The sequence below is a fragment of the Lepisosteus oculatus genome, chromosome 5, assembly GCF_040954835.1.
Source record: "Lepisosteus oculatus isolate fLepOcu1 chromosome 5, fLepOcu1.hap2, whole genome shotgun sequence".
In the NCBI taxonomy this organism is placed as follows: Eukaryota; Metazoa; Chordata; class Actinopteri; order Semionotiformes; family Lepisosteidae; genus Lepisosteus; species Lepisosteus oculatus.
The window spans coordinates 60,374,976-60,395,487 of NC_090700.1; the positions used below are offsets into that span (position 1 = coordinate 60,374,976).

At 39.8% G+C, this 20,512-nt stretch overlaps 1 protein-coding gene across 7 annotated transcripts in view; it reads right to left on the reverse strand.

Annotated features, from left to right (window-relative positions):
* Window positions 1-1,133: 1,133 nt before the first annotated feature.
* Window positions 1,134-20,512, reverse strand: part of LOC102696698 (adaptor related protein complex 3 subunit beta 2) — a 52,074-nt gene continuing 32,695 nt past the window's right edge. For 2 of the 7 annotated variants that reach the window (XM_069190769.1, XM_069190766.1), the window contains exons 15-28: window positions 20,087-20,263; window positions 18,412-18,598; window positions 17,899-18,017; window positions 14,110-14,221; window positions 13,325-13,484; window positions 12,229-12,403; window positions 12,045-12,120; window positions 11,571-11,680; window positions 10,980-11,211; window positions 10,128-10,212; window positions 9,274-9,371; window positions 7,062-7,085; window positions 5,867-6,005; window positions 1,134-5,113 (exon numbers count right to left, since the gene is read on the reverse strand). In XM_069190769.1, the coding sequence (XP_069046870.1) occupies window positions 4,963-5,113; window positions 5,867-6,005; window positions 7,062-7,085; window positions 9,274-9,371; window positions 10,128-10,212; window positions 10,980-11,211; window positions 11,571-11,680; window positions 12,045-12,120; window positions 12,229-12,403; window positions 13,325-13,484; window positions 14,110-14,221; window positions 17,899-18,017; window positions 18,412-18,598; window positions 20,087-20,263 (1,845 nt within the window). In that variant the 3' untranslated portion in view covers window positions 1,134-4,962. Of the gene's footprint in view, window positions 5,114-5,866; window positions 6,006-7,061; window positions 7,086-9,273; window positions 9,372-10,127; window positions 10,213-10,979; window positions 11,212-11,570; window positions 11,681-12,044; window positions 12,121-12,228; window positions 12,404-13,324; window positions 13,485-14,109; window positions 14,222-17,886; window positions 18,018-18,411; window positions 18,599-20,086; window positions 20,264-20,512 lie in introns of all 7 variants that reach the window. The other 5 variants (XM_069190768.1, XM_069190765.1, XM_069190770.1 and 2 more) reach the window with 3 other exon arrangements.

The following is a 20,512-nucleotide window of genomic DNA, read 5'->3' on the forward strand; positions in this document are numbered from 1 at the left end:
GACCTAAACTTATTTTCCTCTGTATCCCGTGTTCCTGAATGATTTTTGAGTCTCTGTAAGTTGACTTGGTTAATGCTTTTCAGGCATTTACGAAGAATATCTGAATCAAGCCCACAGTAATTTTTGTTTTGTATATAATTTGGCATTTCCTTCAGACCAGGAATCGGTCCACATGCTCTCCTTTGGCAACCACTAGAGCAGCAGTATCATTGTTGAGTGGTGACCAAGACTCAAAACAAAGCTCCGGTCTAATACATTATATAATTCTAACCTGGTTTGCCTTGTTTAAAAAACACATTTTTATTATTCTTAAATATTTGTTTGAAGATATGTTGAAATATTCTTTTGTTTAAGCATAAATTTAGGTTTGTAATTTTCACATTTTTATTTTATTACAGCGTGCTCATTTTGAATTTTCTTTTGTATATGTATTTATCAAACACTAAATACTAAAATAGCTGGGCCAGGTTTTTTACACCAAAATAGAGTGTGAGTTTTTGAGTTTTTGTGGCCGCTTGAACCTAACTGTTCTGTCGTATTTATTTGAAACGACACTTTCAAAGGAGACTACACAAGAGGACCTGATCTGACAAGTGACATCTCTATTTTCCATCTAGTTAAAAAGAAAGGAAGCCTGGAAATAATGATGATATTCACAATTTCTGATTCAGTGCTTCTGGATGTTGTTGCACAGATGCTGTTGGCAATTAAAATACTGTACCTATAAGCCTAAATAATGGGTAAAGACACAAAGTGTCTTCTTCTCTTTGAGTCTTGCCAAGGAGACAGCATAGTTTAGGAAGGTAATTTATCTTCATAAATGAATCCCTATATTCTACAGTAGAAGTTACTTCAAAGGACACAGTGATTTACACCTACATGTGTACAATGATGTACAGTACATTTATATAAGGGGCTGTATTGCACTTCAGTCTGAGGGTGGAGTTAAGTTCATTATAGCATTTCACTGTGGCATTCAAAAAGCTTTGACACAGAGCTCTGCAGACAAAGCACCTGAAAGACTATTTTCCACATGCCCACATTTTATCTAAGTCATGAGAGTTCCAAACACACTCAAAAATAGGAAATGCACACCGGCACACTTATATACAGTACACACAATAATGCAGTGATCTTTTATGTCTTCAGCTTTTTTATTGATAGTTTTCTTTTTTGTATAATAAATAAAGCTGTCATATTCAAGCAACACATCATATTTCACAACCAAACAGTGAAAAAGGGGTAGACTGATACCCAACACAGTGTCTCTCTGTGTGCTGAGTGTATTGTGGCTCACACAAGCTAAATAAATAAGGACAAAGAATGAGTCAATAAAAGGCCAGTGTTTTCATGTCTCAGGAAGATGATAGGATGAAAGAGTAGGCATTATTCTTTTTATAGTAATAGTGTATTGTCTCAGTTTTCTACAGAAATGAACATTTTTCCTAAAAATAATAGTACAGTAAATAGCAACACGTACTGACAAAGAATACAGAGCAAATACATTTATCAAGGATGCTGGATCAAAGATGTGCATCAAACCATTATTTATCAAGAAGTTCAGTAGTTCCTTCTTTGCACTTTTTTCTGTCTTCAAGATTTTAAAATTTTGATTAGCAGTTAAAAATACACATTACAGCGTAAACAGAACAATTTAAAGGCCACATTCGTATACATTTTTAAAATAAGATTAAACCATGGAGGACAACGTAGCTTTAAAATTAGGCCAGAAAAAACATCAAATACTAAGAGAAAACATAGTCATAAGGTATAATCATTCACACAGAGGTAATTTCAGACACATCAAGTAATATAGTAAAGTAAAACAGCATTTTGCATTTTTGAAATGTAAACTTTAATTTTTTTACTTTGTTATCATGTTTATAAAATAGGCAAGATACTACAATTAGTTTTCTTCAGAGGTCACCCATCTGTGTGCCTGAGAAATGAAAAGCTTTCCCAATGCTAGATTTCTGTCTTATGCAACATTATTGTGTATCTCAGTGCACTGCCACAGTACTGTGTGGTCAGGAAACTGCCAGCACCACTTCATTTGTTGGTATAACAGAACATGCTAATTGCTTTGCAATCTTGGGATGAAAGACAGCTACAGTATAAAGGATTCATATAGTGCAGGGGTGTCCAACCATGCTTCTGGAAGACCAGTCTGTCTGCAGGTTTTCATTCTAGCTCAGATCCTAATGACCTGAATAAGGTTATGGGTCTAATGGGCCTAATGGGCACAACTATAACCCATTCTCCCCGCTCTGCAGGTGACACTGCTTCAACAGACCTAGAAAACCTGCTGACAAACCAGCCCAGTTTTGCATGGTCGTGGGCATCTGCTCCCTTAACTTTACTGACATTTGTGTACAGTAAATCATGCCTTAAGTGAAATACCCCTGTTTCAGATTTACCCCTTATTAGCAGGTTACTTGCTAAATAATTTTAAGTTTCCAAAACAAAAAAAAATACATTGTTTCAAAAACAAAATTTGCTTTTATTACCTCTTTTACTGTCATAGTGATTATAATATTATATTTAAAAGGACCCATGTCTTACAGCTCTCTGCAAATGCACAACACATAATAATTCAAGGAAACAAGTTTATAATAGTACATGTTTATAGGCAATAGAGAGCAAGCACTATTATATGGTGTGTTTTTGTCTATTTGGAATGAAATCTCTCTCTTTCAACAAGGGCCTTGTAATTCAGAAAGCCTACATGTTTTGGGGAGCATGTCTTGTATACTATCAAGGGCTAATTAAAATGAACAGATAAAGACTCAATACACACGAACATTTGACACTCTCGAAAGCTGTTTATCTAAAGCAGAGCAAAAACAGTAATAATGATGTACATTTGGGAGAGAGATAAATAAAAATCACTTAACAAACTACAACAGATTCAGTTTAACACATTCAGTAAATAAAGGCCTAAAACAAGTGGTACCAGTAACAAAATGATTGTGACCTCATAAATGTGTAAACATGCTTCCAAAATAATGTAAAACTGTACTATTTCCAAGATTCAAAGACAGTTTGTGATACCAGTCTATCCCTAACAAAGTACACTAGAGGCCACATGCTACATTCACGCTACACAGAAATGAAGTAGTTACTATAATGATCTTTTTGTAGCCATTACATTATGCAGGCAACCTCTCCTTCAGCCCCTGATTTACAGAAACAAAATTTAGAAAGAATACATTTTTCTTGAAACAAAGCTTGTAAAAATTAATGTAATAAACACAGTTTTTGTAACATCTTCTTAATTTTAGCATATGCTTGATTGTCATAAGTTGTTCCACGATATAACATTTTGCATTATGTTATTTCCACAGCTGTCTCTTGTATGCACACACAAATTTCAGAAGTCCAATTCGAGCTTTATCAGATGGATATCACACAGTGTGGGAAGTCATGTGAACAGTTTTTGTGAACTCGGATCTTCCTTCCAAGTACAATTATTCTCAACCCCCATGAAGCTGATCAGCAAATTTTAAAGCTAATGAACTCCTAAGCTTGACTTCTGCTTGCATCTAGGTGATGTTCTCCTGACCACTCCAAAGATGAAGAGAAGCTATTAGGTTACTCCTGTAATCCTGGTTCGCCGAAAGAGAAGAATAGCTATCAACCCTACTGCCCTCAGGGGTGGTGGATAGAGCATTAATACCAACTCTATTGACAAGACAGTCAGGAGTGTGTCTACCCTAACCCTAACTCCCACTCCTCCCCTGAGGGGGTATAGGGCTTTCAGAGAACCAGTGCTACAGAAGCAACCAAATGTTCCATTAGGCTTTAATAAACAGCCACCAGCCAGTGGGACAGGTCAGGCAGGTCAGCTGTGGGGGAAACATCCTGAAATAGCAGGAGGTGTCTGGTGTCCTTAAGGACCTGAGCAGTCAAGAAATGAGACCCCGAAATAGATTGACATGGCACACAGAAATGACAGTCAGGTAGATCTTCAAGGTGGACACTGACCGTCCGTTGTCCTAAAGAGAGAGACTGCAAGCATGGCAGGATCACTACAAAGTGACAGGAGACTGAACTAGACCGGAACGTGGTTCAGACAAGGCTGCCAGAACGACTGCCACTTATTAGAATAGAGCTGCCTTGTGAGAAGGTGCTCCAAACACTCAGGATGGTAACAGCAGTGTCTGGTGTCAAACCTGGCCTTATTGAAAGGGCTTGATCCCTCCAGCAACATTAGTCTGCATGACTGCATAGCGTTTTGGAAAATCTACCAACCCAGCCATTAATATTTGATGAGCTTTATTTGTACAGATTAAAATGTAAATGTAAAATTAAAATGTAAAGCTAAACAACTTAATGTTAAGACCCTCAACAACACGTACTGGTGGAGATTTGATCAATCTTTTTGTGCCCTGGCATCCTTCTCACATCACATAGGTATATCAAGCCTTGTAATAAAAGATTTTGCAATGGTTTTCTGTGTTTTAAGGGAATGTTAAACTTGCTGTTTGATTCCATAAGATACTCCTTGCTTCCCCACGTTCACTAAACATGTCTAGAAGGATATGAGAAGGTCCTGCAACTGATGGACACTGTGATGCATGAGTACAGCAGATCTCACCTGTCAAATCAGTCTAACTAGATTACCCATCAGCTATTCAGAAATGTAGACAGTAGGGTTTGAGGGGGTTGAGGGGGGAAAGGAAATATATTTTTGTACATGCTTAGCTTAGCTATGAGTGGCCAGATGTAAATTGGGTCCAAATTAGAATTGCTGGTTTACAAGCTTAATGGTTATGAAAAGTAGTGAAGAAATCAAGATTCATTTAAAACGTGGTTTTGTGTTTTAAAAGGCAATAGACAGGCTGAGCATTGGAGCTGAAGGAGAGAATTGAGAAAAGGCAGGAGAGTGACTGTGTGAGTTACAGAGAACTGGTGCAATCCAGAGAAAGGGAGTAAGGGATGTAACAGCAAATTGGTGGTCCATCACTGTGACAGGGCCTGAAGAATGTCTTTCACCAACATAGTGCCTATCACCATCTTCTCACAGTTCACAGTGAGCTGGGAGGCCTTTTCATCTCTTGTCACCACGGTTACCAGCACCAGGCTACCACTGGTTACAGTCTTTGCAGCGAATCTGAAAATAAGCAGAATATACATTTTATATATTAAATAGAAAAACAATCCAAGTGGGTGGATAAGCATGTTTTTTGTCTGGATTCAATTTCTTATGCTCAAGTTCTAAAGAAAGAAGACACAGCAACTACATTCAGCTGCCTTAAGCTCTGATTTTCAAAGTTTTTGGAAAATTTAACTCTTTCTTGAGGATTGTAATAGATTAAGTGCCAGAAACTAGGGAGTATGTAGGGTTGGTATGGAAAAGAGAAATTGACATGTTTTACTTTTAAATGTGGTAAGATTAAGTTCATTTGGAGGCAGAAAATCAGAGCAAAACAAGCACTGCAAAAAAACAACAACTTTGAAAGACATCTTTTAAGTTTTTATGCCTAACCTGTCAGGACATCTGAAAAGTCCTTCATAAGTACAGATATAGAGTACTAACCTGACAAAAAACAAAGAATTTCAGAGGCAAACATTTAACAGTTCCCTTGGCAAGTCTAATAAACGTTTACTATACAAATAGTGTATATCACATTAAAGCATAGTGAAGTCCAGTAAAAAGCATGGTATGTTAAAGAGAAGTATAATATTGCAAAGGACCAACCAAGGACAACCATGGCAAAACAGAGGTCATGTGGTGTGTCTCTGTGGTAGTATCTCTGATGATTTGTACACTCTATCATACAAAGCCCAGAGGTCTAACTACAGGGGTACACCACTACAAACATCTGTGGACCTTTTCGGATGTGTGCACTACACACTTGCTCACCTGTACTCCTTCTCTGACCCACAGGGCACGCGGCTGAGGTTGGCAGCAGAGGTGACCCTTTGGACAATGACGTGGTCACTCCAGCATTTCTCTCCTAGAGTCAGTTTCTCCGTGATCTCGTTCATTCCCATTAGCTGACCTGCCGAGAGGCCCAGACCGGATTCAAACCAAACAAGCCTTTTGAACAGCAGAGGTTTTGTCCATGGCACTTCCTGTTAGCTAACTAGAAGATAAATGATCCAAACATAGTCGCATTCCTTCCTGAGAAATAATCTGATAAGGAACAAGTTGGAAATCTAAAAATATGTTTTGCATTTTTTGTTATGGTCTTATCAACAGAACTTTCTTGTGTTATTAAATAAATTGTAATCAATTATATTCCAATATTGCCAGAGGCCTTTAGAAAGCTTTAGAAAGCTTTTTTCTGTCCTGTTTTAATTATGCAAGAAGAAGAATTCCACTATGCTGCAGCAACCCACTCAAAATCCAAGAGGATGAGCAGTAAGTAACTGTCCCCACTCCCGTGTCTCCTTATATAGCCAGGCCTACTTTTCCCTATACTGTATGTAATAACCTGATGTTTTCAAAACTGATACTGACCCGAAAATCAGAAAATCAGTTAAGCCTGTTTTCACAGGGTGGGCACTCACAATTGATCACTGTGGCCTGTTTGACCTCCAGGTTTCTAATGAACAACCAATTCAATAGGTCACATTAAACACTTGCTTAACTAATTACAGGACCCCAAGCAGTACAAATATCTTTGATTGCTACTCCTTTAGCACAGACTGACTTTGGAGACAGGAACATCTGGACACAAACAGATCAAGTCATACTTCAATGACAAAAACAGTTTTAACAGAAAACAAATATCTATGTGCAGTTCTTAATTAAAGCTTGAATGTACAGTAGTGCCAATTGCAATCCAGCATCTGTGAGTAGCATTTCAGAACAGTCAGGACTAAGAGGCTTTCTGAACAATTGTGGTCTTTATCTACAGATCTGTGCAAAGTGTTTTGATGCAGGTCAATAAACCTGACATTCTGTGAGCAGTAAACACACCATACACAAAATCAATGCACTGAGACTGCCGGTTCAGCTAAAAGTCACTGAGCACACTAGGGAAACTCTGAGGGGAAGTGAGACAAGTGACACACAGACAACTGAGAAGAACGAATCTATCAGAAGAACTTACCTGTTTGGAATCGTAATAGCTTCTCTATGGGAGTTGACAGAGTACAGAAAAAGAATGAAGGATATGACAAATATTTAACTGCAACAACTTTCAGAGTGATTCAGAAAACACTGCTCACGTTGCTAAGACCGAGTCACGACTAAATCAAATGTGAATGCATATTTTCACAATTACGTAGGGGAATCTAGTGTGGCCCGTTCAATGATGAGGACCCTGAGCAACTAAAGAATACAATTATTAAATGGCAAAAGAACAGGCACCTCATAGGCTTTGGCTTCAGTCTATTCACAAAAAGAAGCAAAATACATAAATATATGAAAACTCTTCATAGCAGAAACTGTATATTAGACTATTGCAGAGTATTTGGTATTATATACTCTAAGTACATTGTAGTTACCACCATGGTGAAAGCAAAGAGGGGAAACAAAGGTAAATTCAAAACAGCTCTATATACAGTAGATGAGCGAAAGTAGAAACTGAAAGACAGCTCAAACGTATTGTTTACTCAGGAGAAGCAGATAACACTTAACAATGTGATTTCTTTGGTGATTATTTCACAGCATATTGATGTTTAAAAAAATATATATTTTGATCTTGTGGGCCTCTGAAGTCCCACTTTGAAGTTTCGGGTCTCCCAGGCAACACAAATATTACCTTTATAGAAACTGACATATGACCTACATAAAATCTAGCACGATTTAGAATCTGTGGTTCCTACTGTGGGGCTCAAAGATGGTGGAGGGAAGATGACTTATCAGCTATCTCCCTGAATACATTTTATGAAGGAACACAAATGTGCACAAATGCAATGTAAAAGACTAGTTCCACGGCAACATTCTAGATAAAAAATAAAAGGTAAAAGAAAAATAAAGGGTGGAAAGGAGTAGATTTTGTAGATAGGAGGAAGTGTTTGTGTAAGACGATAAAGACTTTGATCTGGCTTAGTGTAACCTGGTTGTACATTTTTCCATAAGAATCATGTCTGTAAAAGAATGCAACCTTATGGATTTAACGATATGTTGGGTTCCAGCCTTGTAAGACAGATTTGTGGAAGCAGTGATGTACTGTATGTCAGCTCTTGATAATTAATTCATGTAATGCCTTGCCTTGTATGAGTGATTATGTGTACCATTTGTACACATTACAGTATACCATCTAAATTGACTTTAGCTGCTCATTTTTACATAGCAATTGTAGCCTGAATGTTAGCCCTGTTGTCAAGACTTTTCTTTTAATGGTCTATGTGCTCTCCCTTTATTTTTTCATTATATGAATTGAGCAAAATCCAATACAAGATGGGTTTAGACATATTTTCCTCTGCTGCGGAATGACAGATTGGAGAAACGGAGGAACTGTAGGACCAGGTAGGACCCCCACTCTCTCTCCATGTGGCCCAAGTTAAGGGGTGTCAAGCAGAGCACCCTTGGGAGGAAATAAAAACCTGTAGTCTCTAAACTTTCTAAAGAATTTCTTGTATTTATCTCGTGCTTTTCCTGAAAGACTCCAATGTTCTTCACATGTAGAACCCACTTCGCCTCCCACTGATGTGCAGTGGCCACCTGAGTGATGAGTGACAGCCAATTTATTCTTCTGCACAGCAGATCGGGTGGGGACATGAGAAATGACTTATCTAAAACCAGGGGGGGCTTGGCGCAAGACCAAAGTGGAATTAAAGGGGAAATCACTTCAATTCTAATGAATATTGCCTTAATAGCCAAGTAGGCAGGACCTCAGTACAATGTCTCACCTACTGCACAATATCCACAGTCACCATCCTGTGGAAGCCCAGGCCCAGATGGAAGAGTGACACCTACTGGTCTACAAACAGCACTTACAGCAGCAATCTGAATATCCCTACAAGTCTCCTGTCCCAGTAGTGACCAGGACCAGCCTTATTTAGTTTCTGATCTCTGACAAGGTCAGGCTACAAGCTGGTAACATCGGTGTTCAGCAATGACAAAGACAAAGAAAATGATGTAGCCATCCTCTGTGACTTCCTGGTAAACTGATTTCTAAAGTTTCCTTCCCTCCTGTGTTTTGTTTGCTTGTGTTTGCTTTTACATCCTTTAGAAGGACTCTTCTTCGTTACCCTGAGCTGCTCAGCCTTTGCTGCTCTCATCAAAATTAAATGAGTCTTAAAAAAATCCCTCATTTCCCTTCTGCAGAGGTAACCTCCAGTTTAACCTACAGACAGGTGCACAGCAGCTCTCACCTTGCTCCCTCTTGAACTCGTTCTCACTCATGAAGACTGGAGTCATAAGCTCCCCTACAGGTGGCTGGATAGACACGAAGAACTTCCGGGTGTGAGTGCTGAAGGAGAAGGAAGCAGAAAATGAGCTTATTCACTGAAGACCTTGCATGCAAGGACAGTACCAAATACCATGTACTTTATTCCACCTCCCTGCACGGCATTTCTGCAGGTCAGGGCAAATGCATGTTTCTAAAGGGAGGTGATCACTCTTAGGGAGTGATGTTTATTTTATTCTGTTCAGAAACATACTGTATAGTGCACAGAAATACAGGGGTCGAAACAGCTGTGCTAATTCTCTCCTAATAAGCTCTCTGGTTTGCTGAATACATCAGTTTCTCAGTACATATAATCATTGCCTCCTTATGAATGAAAGCGCTGTAGACAATGATAATGAACCCGTCAAGGGAGATCAGTACTGTACAATGCATTCTTTTTCTGTGAAGGCTGAGGACAGAGCTCATACCTAACACAAACATGATTTATTGTTTACATTTTATTTTATCCACAGACAACATACCACAATTGCTCTAAGACTAGGGAAGCCTCTAAGATCATGGGTATGCAATCAAAGCACCAGCAGAGCTGTCTGATACCAGTTACACAGGCTGTGTCACAATATTTATTTTCAACAATATCTATATGCAGTTTTCAATGCTCTCAGTTTCTGGATACCTGCTTGGAGAGGTGAGGATTATCTCTCACATAAGTATTGTTCATATGAAGCCAGTAAAGCATGTTCAGCATCTCATACTAAAATATATTAGTAAATATTGTATTTTATACTTAAATTCTACGGATTAGAGTTCTGGCCTCACCAGAGTTGGAAGTTGGCTGCCTGTGTAGAATCACAGAAATCAATTCCCATAACCACTGTCACTGTCTCTCCTGGAGCCAAAGTCTCTGTAACAAAAACAATATCACACAAAAAACAAACATACAGTATGCATTTTCAGAACCTTCTCGTGCATTTTTATTAAAAGTCCTTAAATCTTGCCCTGTACAGTATCTTATATATTATATACTTATACTAAATTTAAATATGTCAAAATCAATTATCCATTGATTATGATGTAGTTGTTGAGGTACAATATCATACAAATAAATTCACACATGGATACGTTGCACTGCATGTGTATTCTCCTCACTACATATTAGGCAGGAAAATTTACTTGAAATAAGTTACAATATCAGTGTAAAAGAGAAAGTAAAAGTGTAGCATTTGTAATTGTTGATATCAACTTGTGTGGTTGAGTGCTGAGTCCTAGAATTTTTTTCTTTTTTCTTGTCAATGTAGAATCTCCAAATGCATACCCACCTAATCTGAAATCGGTGAATGTGTCTTTGTGCCTTGTTTTAGAGAAACAACCCCAAAGCCCACAAGGGGTCACTGATATCCTGGGATCTTAGGGAACCCAGGCCAAGTAATCCCAACCGTTTCTGCTCGAACCCACAACCTTTGGCTCACAGAGCTCAACCTGAGCGTTGGACAAGCACCTGGGAGCCTGAGTTTTAAAGATTTTTGTAGGGGATATACGTTTTGTGATTAGAAAAACTGAACATGTCTTAATTATCTTCTGTAATATGTGAATCAAGTCAATAGTTTTGCTGCAAGACAAAAGCTCACATCATCCAGGGGTCTTGGATGCAGGTTCATTACCATGACTGACCTATCTCTGGAAACTCCTTGATCCTCATCCCAGAGAGCAGTTTGGGCTCTTGGACGCGGATGTTTTTGGCCTCCGAGTCCGTGTTGTTGGTGAACTGGATCTGGACGGCAACCATGTGGGCGTCGGGACTGAAAGGCTGCCGGCTGAAGCAGTACTCCACCGACAGACCCTCTCCGGTGATGCGGTGCAGCAGCTCATGGGTTTTCACCGAGCTGAAGGTGGGGCTGATTGTCTGTGGGAGGCAAAGCATGTTGCAGCCTCAGATTAGGCTAGATCATGGAATTACATGGCAGAAACCTAATGCAGTAACCTGGTTTGAACAAAATAAAACAGGAAATCAAATGAAGCACAACTGAGATTGAAACTCTTAGGATGGTAGATGGCACCTACTGTCTGCATGCAATACAAATGAAATGCAAACATGTACCAAATCTAACCTGCTATAAGAGTCATAATGAGGTAGGAACATTAGCGTCTACTAATGATGTACTGTACTGTAATGATCTCTTCCCTTCTTCCCTCTCTTCCTCAGGCAAAATGATATTTTCTTCATCAATCTTAGTTTCCAGGACATCATTAGGTATCACTCACCGTTGGGGACAGAGCTGTGTCTGTCAAAGACAGCCCTTCCAAGTCAGTGACCAGGCTATTGGACACAATGTTGTTGACAGGGGTAACCTGAGGCGAAGGCGAGGGAGCAACTTATACACCAGACAAAAGAAAGAGTAAAGAGAATATTACTGGAACAGTCAACAGCATCCAAGCAGAACCAATGTAGCTACAGTATGTATTTGAAATAGGGCATTCATGTTTTAAAAGTTTACACTGAAGGGTCATTCAGAAAGCAAGGGTTCAGGATGTCTCCTAATAAACTTGCAAATTTTAAATTTCGGCTATATTCTACAAAAACACTTTCCAGGATAAGGGTTAACTTTTTCAAAAATATCTTTCAGGCAGCTCTGCTTTTCATTACTCTTACCCTACCATGATACAGCTTTGATTTATTCATTGTGATGCTAATCATATTATCTATATACTGAATAATGAAGGAATTAATTGACTTACAGTCATCCAGGTCAAGAAGAGATATTTCTTGTTTTTCCTTTCTGGGCTCTTTTGGAACTGGTTTGGAGCTGGAGACCTGGAAGAGAAGCGCACCACACACACACAGAATCATTTTCCTACATGATACTTTTCACTTTCTGAGTTGTCTGTTTTCAACGGTTTCTTTGTGTCGTGAGCTCCTCACCTTTTTCTTCTTCTTTGTCTCTGTATCAGACTCAGATTCCTCTTCAGATTCTGACTCGGAGGTGCTGCTTTCGGATGTGCTGTCCTCCTCTTCTTCAGATGAAGATTCGGAACTCTCCCGAGCCTCTTTCTTCTTCTTCTTCTCACTCTTCCTCTCCTCCCCTGTGCTCTCCTCGCTGCATCAGGACACAAATCGGTTCGTACAAAACATACCCAGGCACCGTAACCACGACAGGTTTATTCCTGCTTGTGAGATTTCCAATACAATTCTCTGGTTTGCCATGCACTGTTAGACAGCTAGCAGGTAGCAGTCAGAAAGGAAACGCAGCTAGTTTTTCAATAAATGTCTACAGGCTATATTAGAGAGATCTAAACATAAATCAGAAATTGCACTAAACTTTTTGATAGGTACACTGTATAACATTTTTATAACAATTGTTAAAATGGACGCAGTGTCTAGCATTGCTGCCTCAAAGGGCTGGGGCCCTGGTTTCAATTCCTGACCCGAGGTGCTGTCTGTCTGGAGTTTACATGTTCTCCCTGTGTTCATGTAGGTTTGCTCCAGGTGCACCAGCTTCCTCCCGCTGTCCAAAGACATATCTGTAGGTTAATTGATTTCTGGAACAGTTGACTGTGTGTGTGTCTGTGTGTGCCCTGCAATGGACTGATGTCCCATCCAGGGTGTACCCTGCCTTGTACATGTTGCTTGCTGGGATAGGCTCCAGCTTTCCCACAACCCAGTACTAGATAAGGCCGTTAGAAAAAGGATGGATGGAAAATTCAAAGGGATACTTATGTCTATTAAGGTCTGCATGTTTTTAACACTTTAACAGCTACATAATTTTCTTTTCACATAGATGATATACGTTTAATAAGGCTGAAAAGGGAAGTTCAATCAATGTGAATGCTTCAAATTAAATTTTGATAAAGGATGGCCTTCAAACAAGTTAAACCATCTCAAACAGGGAATCCAGCAAGAAATCCCTCAAAGAGCTGTGAAATTACACATTTTTATGACACCCATAGACCATTTCAGGGCTTTTTTCCTATCAGAGATGGATATACATCAGGACAGATAATGAGCGATAAAACCACACCTCTCCGCGCTCTCCCGTACGATTTTCTTGGTCCTGCTTTTCTCGGTTTTCTTCTTTTTCTTTTCCTTCTCCGATCCAGATTCCTCTTCGCTCTCCTCACTCTCTGATCCAGTGCCTCTCTCTTCGCTGCCAGTCTCCGACTCGCTGCCCATTTCAGACTCTGTATAGCAGTGAGATTTGTAAGCAGACATTATAAGAACGAAGGAGAAAGCATTTACACAATATATACAATTCCAGTGAGCTCCCTGGGCATTATAGAGTAACGAGATATAAGTATATTAGTAAATGAATGTAGCATTTCCAAATTTAAAATGACTGTTGACAAAACTGATCCATAAGAATCTTTCCTCATAGCTGTTCCTTAATTAGCTATGAAAACATTCTAGCCTGGGCATTCATGTTCCATTCACAGAAACTGGCTTCAACTGTGTGATTTGATAAAACATTTTTCTTAATTTCTTTACCAAAAACAAAGCAGTTTTGTTCCACTAAGGTGCCCCAAATGACTAAAAATCCTCAAGAGACTTTTGAACTGTCCATTGACTTACTTTTTCACCCGTCACACCGGCCAACTGTAATCACCACAATGCACTCCACACAGCCAGGCACACACAAAAAGGCAGCTGAGCTGCTCTGCACAGTGGGTGCTGGGGTGGACATGAGGAGAGTATCTCTCACAGCTCACAGCAGGAAAGCCTTGTGAGGCTTTAGCCAATACACTGTACTACTGTCCTTCTGGGAAACAGCAGCGCTCTGTCATTTTGACACAACACAGGACATGTTACCACTGTCTGCGGACTCAGTTGGCCCAGATTCCCCTTCAGAATCAGAGTAGAACGGCTTCTCCACCTTCTCCTTTCTCTTCTCACGACTGCTACACTTGGTCCATTCAGGAACCTGCAGGGATAAAGTAGGCACAGTCATATCGAGGGACCAGAGGGCAAGTTGACAGAAACAGTTGGAAGATACATTGGTCATGCGTGCATCACCTTAGTTAGTACTTTTAATTTCCTCAACAGGTTTCACTTTCAATTATCGTGCTGTTGTGATGGGCACTTTGCAGAAAAAACTGAAGGTAAAAATATCAGAGAAGAAAACATCAAGTCTGAAACAGACTTTCAGAAACCATAAGATACTTAACCCTACCAGGAGAGGATTTAAACATGCAAATGGTTCTTCCTTGGTTCTGAAGCAGGACTGCTGAGGTCCTCTGTTGCAAATTGAGTTTTTCATCCCTTCTCCATTGTGCAGCAACAGCTGCGTCACAGTTTCAATCACTAACATAAACTGGGAAAGGCAGGCATGAAGGAGCGCCTGGAGGCAATTAAAAGATGAAGTATGCACGACCAAGTTATGTATTTTTTCAGCAGGTACCATTTAGTAAAGCAATGGCTCTCTTGAAATGTATTTAATGTTTTCTTACTTGTTTTCAGATTCTGTTTTTTCATAATTAAGTCAGACTCAAACTAAATGTATAACAAAGAAAATACCACTAGACACAACCTTTTCCTCTTTTTTAACATCTGTATATAAGTATAGAGACCAATATGCAAGACACTGTAGCTTACATGAGTTGTTAATTAAAAAGACCATGAACTCTTATAGAAAATCTGCAGCAATTAAATTTCCTTAGCTGAAAAGAAGGAAGGCACAGCACTTTCTTTCACAGCAGAAAAAGATACGGTGTAAAAGATACCCAGACGTCCCTAATGGCCTTTGTAGAGTAAGATGATTACATCCGTTTCCAACATACTGTAGCTGTGTCGTAGTGCTAAAGGTACAGCACTTTGTCACTAACTGGCTCGCATGGTAAAGACATGTCCCCAGCATGCAGGAGTATTCCCAGATGAATGGGAAAGAAAAGAATGACATGAGGGTGAGATGACTTTCACTGGGATACTTGAAGCTGAGAGAGGGACTTGAGTTACATTCTTCAGCAGATCCACTCTGAAGAATGTAGTAAAAATACAAACCAGGCTCCCTCAGACACAGACCACCTGCTAGCCAGAGCCAACAGTCACAAAATTATTTATGATAGTAAGGTGTGAGGAATATGGTCTGGTGTGTATACACACTATTTTGACAACTGATTTAAAACAATTGCCTCAAACACTCACTGAAATATTCATTTCTAGCAAGGATATAATCTTGCAATTTCAAGATGGCCAATTATTTTTTTCCATATTTGTTCAGCTGGAACAGAACACAGAGTAACAGAATGTGCTCCATTGTTGGACACTGGCTCCACATGGCAAAGAGGGGATCTTTCCACGTGAAGACATCGTCACTCACACCCTTTTCATTCTGAACCCTCCACTAACCGAAACTCTATAGGCACTAGTCATGCCAAATAAGATCCCTGAGAAAGATAAGAGAAAACTGAGCCAGCTGAAATTCAAGCCTTTTAAAGATTTCACAGATAAGGTAAAAACAGTATTTTGGCTAGAAAAATCTTAAGGTTTTTCTGTCAATCTAGAAAAATCTATAAATACTTAATAGCATTCTCTTCCTTGAATTCAGCTAATCCTGGATAATCACTTTGATATTATCGTTCTTTTGGACTTATGAGCAGCTCTTGGAACTAATATAATTGAGCCAAGTTGAGGTGCTAAGGGGAGTTTCTATTTATAAAGCATACAGTATATACTTATATATAGTTTTTCCTGTTTGGTTATAATATTACCATGATGTAAATTATGCTGGGGATTGAAACTAAAAGAACAGGTTGTGCCAATACTTGTTCTCAACTGTGCACACAGGGACCTATGAGATGGACAAACACCCACCAGGAGCTACAGGGTTTGTGTCAAACAACTAAACCCAAAGATAAGAGCTCAAAGCCCTGTATACAACTGGCACAACTCCAAACAATTGACAGAAAAACGTGAAACCTGCCACTGGATAATACAGCATCATTATCAATTAGTGAATCCTAAATTGATTTTGTTATTGTTGTTTTCTAAAAAGATCACTCTTGCTCCTCCACAAGTCTGCTCTTAAGTCTGTCAGCTCCAATTATAGCTGGTTGCTATGCCAGCATGTCAGACGTGAGCTCCCTAAGACTGCATTTCATATGAGGGTGCGAGTATTTGCTTATTCCTTGGTGCCTTCTGGCTCGGGCTCTTCCTGTCTTCAGTATTTGTGTTTGTATAACCTTGCTTGTGCCTCCACTTTCAATACAGCAGGAAGGCAGTGGCTACCCAAGCACTGTGTGGCAACAGGAGCAGAGACAGAGAAACACACTGCACAGCAGGCCGCACTCAGAGGAGCACCTCTCGCCAGTCTCCTAGCAAGCCGATCCGCCCCTCGCTCGGAGAAATCACTTCCTCCAGCTGCAGACCAGGGCAAAGAGAAAGACCGTCAGAGCTACGGCACCAGGAAGGCTGAGGCTTTAGGCGAAATTAAAAAAAAACAGCACTTCCATCCTGTAAAGGAATTCTGCCACTCCACTCCATCCCTGAAGGAATCTGCACAAGACGAGGTAACAACCTTCAAAGATGGACTAAACTGTTCCAATTAAAACATAAAAATACAGATTTGACTAACGGCAAGATCCCGGTGATGAAATGTCACAAGGTACAGCAACCCAGACAAACCTCTCAGGTGGAGTTCTCCGGCTTGTACCTTGTGTCATTTTCATAAACGTTACAAGCACATAAGATGAGAGGATGTTTCTGAAGGCGCTTTCCCATAGTGACCTCTGTGAAGTTTTATATGGGAGAGGCTTGGTGAAGCCGAATGTTCTGGAATAAGCAAGAACATCCAGTGTTCAAATTTTCGAAACCTTTTAGCATAAATTTAAACCAAATCATCAGGGATTAAGTTCTATTTTGATATCCAGGGACCCAAATTCAACATTTTCTCACCTCTCATTAGCATAACAACATTCTTAAAAGCTGTAAGGAAGTATGCAATTACTGACTCCATCTGGTACTGTATATATCTGTATGTCATAAAATTGTTTTCACATCACAGTTGTCTTAGTGATGCTAAATGTCTTATATTTACTTTGGGATCCCAGTTTTCAATCACTAAATATCTGGGATATACTTTTCCAACACGGCCAAGCAAATTCAATGACTACAATCCTGAAAAGATTCCCTTTTAAATGAAAATGTGGCAATACCCTGTTTTGTTGTGATCAAGGATGTAGGAACCAACCAATCAATCTTGCTTGATTCCACACATGGGGAGCATCTCAATACTCACAGGGTGAGAAAAGGCCTTTCACTTGAGAGAGACCATTTTCACTTACTGACTCTACATGTGGCAGATGCCAAAGCTCTTTCAGATGTCCTGCGCGTCATCCGCAGTATGACTATGCTGGATAATGGAGGGATGATTGGAAAATGACCCACTGGAACTGGTAACACAATAAGTACAGTGCATACTGACAGGGCAATGACAATGAACTTGGTGTTATGCTGATGAATGGTAAAACAATGGTTTACAGGCCGAGCCTTTTCTCTGCCTCTCTTTCAACACTGCACATCTACAGGATCGCCAACAGATTCTCCTGTTTGCCCCTTATCTCCATCTAGTACTGATTCCACTGCACGCACAGCCTCCTTCACCTCCACGTTGCGCACTGAAGGGTCGGGGGCCGCTTCTGGCCACTCAGGCAGCTCCTGGTAGCCCACAGCCTTGGCATTGAGCAAGTGGGAGAGAGAGCCAAGCTGGAAGTGGTCCCGGTCTGCAACACAGAGCAGTTCCTCGTTCAGCACAAAGAGAACATTGACCATGCAAACGCAAAGCAGACGAGCACACAGGGTGGCACCTATTAATATTGTCTCATTCCCTGGGTGAGTAAGGTAAAGATAACATACAGACATAAATCAAAATGAGTTTAAATTAAGATTGATTAACAATCATAAAACATGCATTTTTGGGACAGAAATGCCCAGTTAAGACAAATTTAGAATACATTTTTTTGCTATCATGGGTCTTTATCCAATGACAGAAACTGTCGTCAGATCTGAGAAATAGTAGCAGCCTCAACAGTGTCATTTGCATGGAAATCGATATGGAACGATCTGGCCTCTCTTCTCTCTCAGCGCACAGTAATGTCTGCCTCTGGCCTCTGGTACCTTTGAAGGGAGATTCCAGGACTGGGGCGGGCTTGAGGGCGAGGAACAGCTTCTTGGCATGTTTGCTGAGTGCACCGCTCTTATCAGTGGGGACAATCAGCTGGCGGATGAAGCGAGCCCGGTCTCTGATGTCATAGTTCTGGTCATACTTTGCCAGGTTGAGGACATACTGGGTGAGCAGTTTGGTCTGATGGGTCAGAGGGTCAGAGAGGGAGCAGACTATTAACTGGAGGGAGACAGTGAGTCATGAAGAACAAAAAATAATTTTGTATTAGGTTTTATACTTTGGTTTTAAAATCCTGGTTTTTAACATGCTGTGAATTGACCTGAATCTTAAATTCAGCCAAAGATAAAGAAGGCTGTTTCTGAAGGGACAAGCTCCATTACTTTTGTGCCACAGCATTAATGCCCCTGGTAATGACAACCCCTAAAAGGGCCTAAATTATTGTTGATGTAACAATGACACAGATACTTCACTCTGTCTCAGAATACCCCAAGTAGGTCACGCCACAGTTTTTCTATAAAAAAAGATCAGCCTATAATCTTAAAACCCTGTTTGGTTCTCTGTTGTGTATTATAGATTGACTTAGAGTGTTTCAGCACCCTGGACAGTGTCCTGTTATGACAAGGGTTTTCAAAGGCAGTAAGTCCTAAACAGAGAGGGAATCGGCATCTTTAATAAAGCATCAGGATTCACAAGCTAGAAACTCTGCTCCTTTGAGATTAAGATAATTAATAACTGATGCTGTTCAAGGCAGTATAAACTTTTTTGTTTTTTTCTGTTAAGACTATTGATGATAAATGATGTTTTTTTAGCAACTAACTGCCCAGATGATGAAAAATGAATGATAATGATCACAGCAGCAGAGAAATGACCAAAAATCTCTGTTTGCTGTACAAACACAAAGAGATAAAATTATTGCACTTTGCTGTGTTTGTTCTTCCAGACTCTTAAATGTTCTTTGACTGCAGCCTTTTTAATTAGCATTGGTTTCCATCGTAGCCTAGTCATGCACCAAGCTTTAACACTCCATTGCAACAGGAAAGAGAATGCACATTATTCTGAGCACAATAAAATGACAGAATGTCAGCAGCACTATACTGTAGCTTCCCAGGAAGACCAACATTATTCAATTGCAATGAATCAATAAACACGACTGCTTCTGGAATTGACTTCCCCAAATTTAATGTAGCATATTTTTAAGTGGATGTTACTGATAACAGATCGGAAGCAACTAAGATGAAGAAGATACAAAACTACAAGGGCTCCAAAAGGTCATTAAGCATTACATCTCAGTTAAGGGATTAAAGACTATTAGATATAAAAAATCAGATTCATTTTCCTTCAGGTGTTTGGTTCTTTTGTTATAAAGGTCTATGAAACAAACATTCACTAGCTGTGCAGGTATGCTGTCTGTTTGGATACATTTGGGAGGGGAATTTACATGGTATAATGATATGGCATCTTTTAATCCCACCAAACTACTGCATACAGGAAAGGAACAAAGGACCAAAAGTATGGCAACTACAGGCTTATGACAGGATGTTTCTTCCTACTAGATTTTGGCAAAAAGAATAAAAATGTCTCACACACATGCAAATTTACAAAGCATTCTGAGAGAACAATACAACTGTTCTCAGAATGGAAGAAATCATTGTAGCTTTACTTTGGTACCTGTTTGGAGTTGGTCAGGTACAGTTTGGCTGCCAGGTTGATAATCTGCAGTTTGACAATATCCTCTTCACTGGTGAAGGACTTTGCCATCTTCCTCAGCACGTCAGGAGCTATTTTGGGGACATGTTCACAGTACTCACCAATCAGCCACAGAATACTGGCTCGGGCCATGGGAACCTGCCCACAGGAAGGACAGAAACTGGATGTCATTGTCACAGTGCATTGGATTGATAACAAGACTACTGATTCTAATCGTAACTGACTGACTCATCACTGTGGTAAAAGTCAGTCTCTTGAAAGCAACAGTCTACTGATGATCGATCTAATGTTCTGTGCAATTAATTTTCATTTAATTCCAGGAAGTGTAATATTATCGGGCATGATATCAAGGAGGGTTTTTACCAATGTGGTCAGATTTAGTTTTAA